This window comes from Papaver somniferum, chromosome 11, assembly GCF_003573695.1.
Source record: "Papaver somniferum cultivar HN1 chromosome 11, ASM357369v1, whole genome shotgun sequence".
Classification (NCBI taxonomy): Eukaryota; Viridiplantae; Streptophyta; class Magnoliopsida; order Ranunculales; family Papaveraceae; genus Papaver; species Papaver somniferum.
In genome coordinates, this window is record NC_039368.1 from 72831174 (window position 1) to 72841019 (window position 9846).

At 34.6% G+C, this 9846-nt stretch overlaps 1 protein-coding gene and 1 long non-coding RNA gene across 3 annotated transcripts; one reads left to right on the plus strand and one right to left on the minus strand.

Moving 5' to 3' along the window:
- Positions 1-1653: 1653 nt before the first annotated feature.
- Positions 1654-3948, plus strand: LOC113320624. 2 transcript variants are annotated; one of them, XR_003346209.1, is made up of 3 exons: positions 1654-2038; positions 2981-3065; positions 3760-3948. It is a non-coding gene; the product is annotated as an uncharacterized LOC113320624 (long non-coding RNA). The 2 variants fall into 2 exon arrangements; XR_003346208.1 differs by having other exon boundaries at positions 2981-3948.
- Positions 3949-7853: 3905 nt separating this feature from the next.
- Positions 7854-8921, minus strand: LOC113324550. Its single transcript, XM_026572867.1, has one exon. It carries the CDS (start codon positions 8919-8921, stop codon positions 7854-7856), a length of 1068 nt encoding a protein of 355 aa, XP_026428652.1.
- Positions 8922-9846: the final 925 nt, after the last annotated feature.

Genomic DNA, 9846 nt, shown 5'->3' on the forward strand with positions numbered 1-9846 from the left:
AACACCAATTACGATATAATCTAGAAACTGATCGAATTAAAGAATAATTAGTCAAAAAATTATGAACACGTAGTCAAAGCACTAGAGAAAATATTGAGGTTAGTAATTTCGATAGATCCCAAATTCATCTAGGAACTGATAGTGTATATTTACACGTAGGTAGAGCCATTAATCTACTGAAATAGAAATGTAGTGCATCGAACTTAGGTTTATTTATTTATGGAGATATAAATTAGTGTAATTGAACCTAGAGCCAAATATTATAAATCTTGTTTAATTTATGTAGGATCCATCTCAGTTACTTATAATAACAAACAACGAAGTATGCAATTGTAATTTCAATTTTTGATTGTAGTGGATAATTTAATTATCCATAACTTGTTTTGTTATTCTATTGGATTAATTTACATCTGATATCAATTTACACTTCATTTGTGAAATGAAGTTAGGTTTTTCCGTACTAAGTTGTGTTTTAGATGTATACACAGAAAATTGTAAGAGTAGGTAGGATAAAATTAATAGTAAAACTTAAAGGTTATTTAGTTATCGTGTAAATTTATGGAAATTAAATTTAACGTTGATCACAAAATTAAATTTAGTCTTGTTGATTAATTGTAGGTAACTTTCAGCAGTCAGATAAATAGATAATAAATTGAATAATAATAATAAATCATATATATATATATATATATGTATATTTTAGCTTTAATCGAATAGCCCGTGTAAAATCTATTTCTAGTTAGCCACAAAAATATGAATGATTTTCATTGAATAGAAATTGACTCTAATACTGATCGCTCTTTAGATAAGCCAATAATTAATAAGTTAATTGGGTAGCAATAAATAAATAAGTAAATAAATGATAACAATAATCATAATAATTATAGATTGATATTAAATATCTATAAAAATGTTTGTTTATTCAAGTAAGTCGCATAATAAATTACGTAATAAATTAAGTAAATAAATAATCACATTTGCAATAGTATGTAATAATTAATAATAGTAGTATTTGAGTAATTCTTATAATATTGAATTATCCTTAAATGGATTTGAAACTAGAGTATTATAGTAACCTTAAAAGCCATCTCAGATGAATTTGAATTTCTTATGTTGTAAGTAAGAGTAGTACTTATATAGAGAGGTAGATCGATCAAAATTTTCGAGGATGAAATTTTTTGTAAGGTGGGTAGAATGTAAAGACCTTCAAACACGTCAATGTCATTAGACTGGTCAAGTGATGATTACGCCGCGTATTAACATAATCAATCGAAATGAAATGTTAATGATTATAATTAATAAAATAGTAATTTGAACAAACAAACACTACTAGAAGATATATTTCGAAAAGATACGTGAAATGGACTACTTAAACGCATCAATCGAACTTTCGACGAGGAAAATATTGCACTTGGAATTCGAAGTCAAGAATCAGTCAATGGACCTTGACCGCACGAGTCAAACTAGGTAGACCGGACTTTTGGTCAGCCATAGGCTATCTCTTGGTAATTTTAGTGGGCAGTAATAGTAAATCTTAATTTTATTAACTTAGATTTAATTAAGTCCTAATTATGTTTAGGTCCGATTATTAGCTAATAATTAAATTAGTTAATTAGGATAATGAAGTAGATATTTTTGGTTTCCAAACTTATCTGCTATGAAAACTCAAGTAGGTGCTGTTAGAGAAACAGGGAGATGAATAATGAGTCATAGTTCCATTTATTAAGAAAAGAAAGAAAGAGTATGAGAAGGAACGAAAAAGAAGAAGGAAGAAGATAAGGTTGATATTGATAGTTGTTGATGATGGTGAAAGAGTTAGATAGGGAGTGATGATATCATGTTGTAGAAATTGATTGGGAGTTAGTGATAAATAAAAAGAAGGAAAATCAGAAAGAAAGAGAGATTAGATATATTAGCTAGATTAAATGAAAGTTTGGAAGAAGAGTTGATGATGTTGATATTACAGGGATAATTGTTTATTATATGATTTTATTATGATGATAATGGATGATGATGGAAACTAGATAAACTATTCAAGGTAACCTTACTAAACGATTTCATGGTATATTTAATGAATTGGGTATCTCTTACATATTGAAATAGAGTAGAAACAATCAAGTTATTTATGATTATCATGATTTTATGTCAACTTAGAATTTGATTCTAGACACTCCATATGTTGATTTGAATCTTAGTTTTTACGTATAATTTTTAGTATATTCGATAACAAATCCATAGGAATCGAGTTTGCTCAATTTAGAGTTGAATTGAATAAGTTATGATGATTTTGGTGATTTTCACCAAATCTGAAAATCCTTGTAACTACGGTGAGTAGACATCTTGATGGACGTCTATATGTATGATAGAGAATGAATTAGTTCCTTATGTTTGAAAGGAAATTGTAAATGAGATTGTTATCTTTTCATAGAGCCAACAAGTGATCTGTTTGGATCTAAAACAAGCTAATTAGAGATCCCCAAAGTTTGACCCTCGTGCTGTGAACAAGAGTTGCTAGAGGTTGAAGATGAAGTGAGTTGAGTGAGTCAACTTAGCGAGTCAAACAGAGTTGGACGAAGTCAATGATTCAGAAGAGTCAGCTTGAGTCTGATCAAGTCAGGGTAGGTCTGGACCGGGTTAGTGATCCGGTTGAACGGTCCGGTCCGAGTTGAACCGCGGGTTAGGGACAGATTTCTTATATTGAGTTTTTGGGCCACTTATGTTCTGAATTAGATTTCGGTTCCTTATGCAAAGTTGTATCATTTTTCGAGAGCTTTTCGATGATACCTAATTTGACCCTGTTTGGATAAGTAGATGTTAACTTATGCCTAGAAACATTAAATACTAGGTTATAAAACTTTTATTAAATCTAGAACTATTAGTTATTTCACTTAGCCTTTAACTAGAGACTTGTATGATATTATGTTATGGTCATTGTGTGAGCCTATTGGCTAAGTTCTTAGAGTGCTTGTGTGATTAACAGTTATTCTATATTAACAACGATCGATTCAAAGGATGAACCAGTGCATTGGGGAATACAAGGTAGGCGTGGCTTGTCATCAAATCAGGTGGGAACTCTGTGACCTTCTTGTAATCAATAAGTTACTTTCTATTTGCGAGCATGATGAGTCTTTATTGTTTTTGGCATTTTTTTGTATTTTACTAGCTATGTAAATGCTTGTATGTGTCTTGATGTGCATGTAATATGGTTGTATGATTTCCCCGCAAGGAGTGTCTGTGTATCCCCACGGATCTTTGCTAAGTTAAGTATGACGACTTCTTCCCCATTTTAATATTATTTAGTAGGGCGGCTTCTTCCCCGTTTCAATATATTAGTAGGGCGGCTTCTTCCCCGTTTCGATAGTATATAAATAATATATAGTAGGGCGGCTTCTTCCCAGTTATAATATTACCTAGTAGGGCGGCTTCTTTTCCGTTTCGTTATTAGATATACTATTTTAAATTGGGGAAATCACTCGTGTGCATATTATACTTGTTTGTCTAACTTCCTGATCTTGATAGTAATATTCTGAATCATGGTTTGTCTGGGCAATTGCTCTCGCGTCGTCTTCTCTAATGAGTTTGGCGAGGTTAGAGTGACACTTGCTTCATGATGCATAAATAGATGAATGATAAGTTACTTCTTGTTTCTTTCAATTTATATTCTAGTAGAACTGTGAAGCATGTTAGTGATTACTTGAGAGTTATATGTTTTCATTGAGCACCCTTTTGGGATGATGTGCTCACTTGTTCCCACTTCAGTTTCAGTTACCAGAAGAAATGTTGCACGTGAAGATATCCGTTTTCATAGTTTAAAGCATTACATTTATGTATCTTTTGTGTATGTGTATTCTTGATTTATTGTAAAACAACATACCAACATATTAATATCAATTGAGAGTTCTTCATTAATAAATATCAGAGTGTTGGGTTCAAGTTGGTTTTAGTTCACATTATGTAATTATGATTCTTAAAATCGTCAATCTGGAATTGATTCTTCAATTAGGTTGTAATCCTATCATCTAAGTAGGTTTATGATTTGGGTCGTCGCACGTGTAAGTTAGCAATTTGATGTCACCATCATGATTTATAAAATAGCACTCAAGAGATCAAAGTAGTGCTTCTATTGGTGGGAGGTTGGGTAGCTCACCATTATACCCCGAATTAACGTACGGTGACCCACACTCTAAAAGCACATATTTAGACACGTACAAAGAATTGAAGGTCGGTGCCTTACATGATGTAATAATAGGTAGTCTCCATTATAGGGGATCGCAACTCTAATACCGAGTTCAGTCTGCACCTCATTTTCCACTGGCATGGTTAAATCCAACTTTAACTCTCAAACAAGCAAGAAACCCGATCACGTTCTCTGGCATCTTTAAATTCAGTCACTCTTGTGAGAATTTCGATGTAATCTTAACGACATGTATACTATGTGACTCTAAACTAAATACAAGTTGGAGTGTTTCATGCATAAATGTACAAAAAAGTGAAAAATCTATATGCAAAATACTCCCCCATACTTGAACTTCACATTGTCCTCAATGTGTAAAACCAAAAGTTCTGAATTCTGACGTAACAACATATAAAATGAAAACATTGTGCAAATTGGTAAGGAATTTGGAAAAACTTCGTTTCACAAAAGTTTTTCATCTACGTGTTTTCTACAAAGTTTCAAAAGGTCACAGTGTTTCGATTAACAGTATGACATTTATGGTCTCTGGACTGAACTACGTGCAATCTGAATTTTTCTGACAAAAAGGTATTCGTCATAATTTTCTTCTAAAATAGATTCCGGACTCAATGAAATTAAACATGGGTATGCAAATATGATATGAAAATAATAATAATAATAATAAAAAAAAGGGTTTAAGATACAAAACCTATGAGTTTCCTCCTATTAAGTGCTTAGTTTAACGTCTTTAGCTCGACTTGGCATTCGCCTGTTACTCCTCCAGAGGGAGTGCATCAAAAAGGTTGATGTCTTCCACAACTTCAGATGTGAACGACTCATAATACGGTTTCAATCGAATGTCTACTGCACCATAAGGAAAAACGTGAAGCACAATAAAAGGATCAATCCAACGAGAACGTAATTTACCAGGAAATAAAGTAAGACGGTAATTAAACAACAAAACTTTTTGTCTAACACGGAAGTGTTTTCTAGAAATCATCTTATCATGAAAAGTCTTTGTTTTCTCCTTGTAAATATGAAAACTTTCATACGCGTCATTACGAATCTCTTCCAGTTCACTTAGTTGAAGTTTTCGTTGGTTACCAGCCCCGACCATCTCCATGTTGCATTGTTGAATAGCCCAAAAAGCCTTATGATCGATTTCAACAGGAAGATGACAAGGATTACCGTAAACAAGTCTATAAGGAGACATCCCAATAGGAGTCTTGTATGCAGTTTTATACATAAAGTGTCATCGAGTCGTAAACTCCAATCCTTTCGTGTAGGATTTACTGTTTTCTCCAAAATAGACTTCACTTCTCGATTAGATACTTCTGCTTGCCCATTTGTTTGTGGATGATATGCTATAAAAATCTTGTGAGATATGTTGTACTTTTTCAACAAGCCTTGAAAGAACTTGTTTCGAAAGTGTGATCCTTCATCACTGACTATGGCTCTTTGAGTTCCAAACCTTGCAAAAATATAATCTTTAACAAAATCTGTAACCACTTTAGAATCATTAGAAGAGGTGGCCTTAGCTTCTACTCATTTCAAGACATAATCGACATCTAAAAGGATATAATATTTGCCAAAATAATTAACAAAAGGCCCCATAAAATCAATTCCCCAAACATCAAATATTTCGACAAAGAGTATGGGAGTTTGTGGCATTTGATTTCTAGCACCTAGATTGCCCGTTCTCTGGCATCGATAACAAGTAGTGCAAAATAGATATGCATCTTTAAATAAAGTTGGACAAAAGAATCCACTCTCATGTACCTTGAGTGCAGTTCTTTTAGACCCAAAGTGTCCTCCACAAGCATATGAATGGCAAAAAGACAATATAGAATTGAATTCAGACTCAGGTACGCACCTTCATATAACTTGGTATGAACAATGTTTCCATAGGTATGGATCATTCCATATGTATTTATAAGCTAATCTCTTAAGTTTGTCCCTCTCAGCACGAGACAAATTCTTTGGGATTTGCTTAGACACTAAATAATTCACAATATCAGCGTACCATGGTTCTGAAACTGCAATTGAGAAAAGTTTCTCATGTGGGAAGCTTTCACGCAATGGGATAGGTTCTTCATCTACAATAAGACGACTCAAGTGATCCGCAACAGTGTTCTCAATGCCTTTCTTGTCTTTAATTTCGAGATCAAGCTTTGGTTTCGCCTCCTTTTTTTCAAGTAAGTACCCAAGTGCTGCATGATCAGAAAACACAACAACTTTCGTACCAATCAAATAAGAATGAAATTTTTCCAATGCAAAAACAATTGCTAATAACTCTTTTTCTGTGGTCGTGTAATTTCGTTGAGCATCATTCAACGTTCTGGAAGCATAATAAATGGCATGAGGCAACTTCCCAGTATGCAACCTAATACAGCACCAACTGCATAATCACTAGCATCACACATTAGCTCGAATGGATTACTCCAATCTGGTGGTTTCATGATAGGGGTTGTTATCAAAAGTTCTTTCAAACAATTGAATGCCGCTAAAATCGAAGTTAAAAACCACATCTTTTTGCAAAAGGTTGCATAATGGTGTTGCAACCTTGGAAAAATCCTTGATATACCTGCAATAAAATCCTCCTTGACCAAGAAAAGAACAAATTTCCCTTGCCGTAGTGGGAGGAGTTAGAGCATGAATAAGATCAATCCTAGATTTATCAACTTCTAATCCTTTGGAAGATATAATATGGCCTAAAACAATGCCATGAGTTACCATAAAATGACACTTCTCCAAATTAACACAAGATTAGTCTCAACACATCGTTTAAGAATTAATGTAAGGTTATCCAAGCACAAGTCAAATGAATCACCGTACACACTGAAATCATCCATAAGAACTTTGATAATGTTTTCGACATATTCATAAGATACTTACCATACACCTTTGGAAGGTAGCAGGTGCATTACACAAACCAAAAGGCATCCTTCTATATGCAAATGTTCCAAACGGACACGTAAAAGTAGTTTTCTCCTGATCCTCAGGTGCTATAGCAACCTGATTGTAACCTGAATAACCATCAAGAAAACAGTAGTGAGAGTGTCCAGACAAACGTTCCAACATTTGATCCATAAAAGGTAAAGGAAAATGATCTTTTTTAGTGGTTGCATTCAGTTTTCTGTAATCTATACAAACCCTCCAACCAGTTTGCACACGAGTTGGGACAAGTTCGTTATTATCATTCTGCACCACTGTGACGCCCGAATTCTTTGGTACCACTTGTACCGGACTCACCCATTTACTATCAGAAATGGGGTAGATAACTACCACGTCTAATAACTTTAGTATCTCTTTCTTTACGACTTCCATCATTGGAGGATTCAAGCGGCGTTGTGCCTCCCTTGTAGGCTTTACTTCATCCTCAAGACATATTTTATGCATGCACGTCGATGAGCTTATTCCCTTGATATCAGCGATTGTCCATCCCATATATAGCAGTTTTCTACTCCCTCAAAACTCGAAGAAGTATTTGTTCCTGCAATTCAGTTAGTGCATTCGAAACTATTACTGGCAACTCTTCATTATCACCCAAATACATGTATTTTAGGTGATCAGGAAGAGGCTTTAGTTCTAGTTTCGGAGCTTGCAAAATAGATGGCAATAATTTTTCATCAGAGCATAGTAAAGAAATAAAAGAAATATTTGAGTTTTGAGGTACTTCTTATAAAGAGTTGAGAAAGCCTAAGGATTCTTTGGTTTCTTCTTCACGCTCAAATCTTCCATCAATGGGTGTAGTTAACAAGGTTTCAAGCACATCTTCCCCATTCATATTGAACATCTGCTGAGCCAAGGTATCAATCACATCAATGGAGAAGCAAGAGAGGACATCACTAAGATATCTCATCGTTTCGTAAATATTGAAACGTATTACTTCTCCATCAAATCCCATAGTCAAAGAACCATCATGCACATCAATTTTAGTTCTAGCCATGCACATAAATGGTCGACCAAGAAGCAAAGGTAGAGATGTGTCATTTGATCCGTATATCATCTCCAACACACAAAAATCCGCTGGAAAAATTAGTTGGTTCACCTGCACAAGAATATCCTCAATAATACCTCTAGGGTATACATTAGAACGGTCATCTAACTGTATAGATGTTTCTTTCAAGGGACCTAAATTGAGAGAGTTATATATAGATGCAGGCATAACATTTACTGATGCTCCTAAATCAAGCATAACCTTATTAAACATAGTGTTACCAATAACAATAGGAATATCAAAACTACCGGGGTCTTTACATTTAAGTGGGAGTTTCTTTTGCAAGATAGACGAAGTATTTTCCCCCACTTTCATTACCTCATAACCGGTTAACCTTTGCTTATTGGTACACAAGTCCTTGAGAATTCTTGCATACTTTGGGACTTGTTTAATTGCATCTACCAATGGAATGTTCACATGAATCTTCCTGAAAATATCTAAAATCTCCTTATCTTGTTCCACCTTTTTAGAATTAGCAAACCTGCGAGAAAAAAGTAAAGGGGGAACATAAGTAGAAACAAGAGGTTTAGAGTTTGTTTTAGGTACCTCATTGTTTTGGGAATTGTCACTAATCTCTTTTTCCAATACCGGCCCCTTAAGGTATTTGTTTTTCTCAGTATCCTCTGGTTGCACAGTTTGTGTACCACTTCTCAATATCACAGCGTTGACATAATCTCTTGGATTAAGAGGTTGAGAAGGGAGTTTCCCACTATTCTGCGTTTCTAAATGGTTCAATCTACCTGCCATGGTGCTCATTTGTGTATGCAACTCCTTGATTGCAGCATCAGTCGTTTGCTGATTTTTTTTGCACCATTGTGGTTAGATTCTTCATCATAGCAAGCATCTCTGATGATTCTGAGTTCTGCGTTGGTTGTGGTTATTGTTGGAAACCATTAGGGCGATTAAAAACCGGCCCTAGAGCTGCTGCTTGCTTATTTGCATAACTGAAGTTGGGATGATCTCTCCATCTTGGATTGTAAGTGTTTGAATAGGGATCATACCGTTGTCTCTGCTGATTCGGGAATACTGTATTCACTTGTTCAGCTTCTTCCTCATAAGATGCAATGATTACTGCATCCATTTGTTGCATCATCTTCTCCATGTTACCAATCCTATGTTCTAAGTGCGCTGAAGAAGTAACCTCATTAACCTTTCAACTCATTGACGTACCTCTTATGTGGAATTGTTGCGTGTTTGCAGCCATGTTCTCGATCAATTTCGTCTCTTCGTCAATGGTTTTGTTTGTCAAAGCACCACCACTAGCTGCATCAATAAGATTTCTCTCGGATTGGAGCAAACCAACGTAAAAATACTGCACTATGAGTTTCTCAGAGATTTGATGATATGTGCAGCTTGCTAACAACTTCTTGTACCGTTGATAAGTGCTTAATTTACATGTTTAGAGTGTAAGATACATGCTTGTTTTAGTTATCTTTATTGCATGTTATCTTGTATTATGATTGTTTTCTAGTTTATTCTTTTGTCAGGTGAATCATCCGAAAATAAGTGGAAATAGTTATAAAAGTGAAGTTTATAAGATAAAGGCCAAAGACCAATCGGAACTTTGCTCAAATCCAAAATTCGTTCTCATAATACTGGAGAGGACGAAAAGACGAAGCGAATGACGAAATAATGAGGTCAATCCGATGTCGCACGAAGAACTTATGGGCGA

Bases quoted from the DNA above. Each gene is read 5' to 3' on its own strand.
- LOC113324550 (XM_026572867.1), bottom strand. From the start codon at position 8,921: ATGGCAGGTAGATTGAACCATTTAGAAACGCAGAATAGTGGGAAACTC.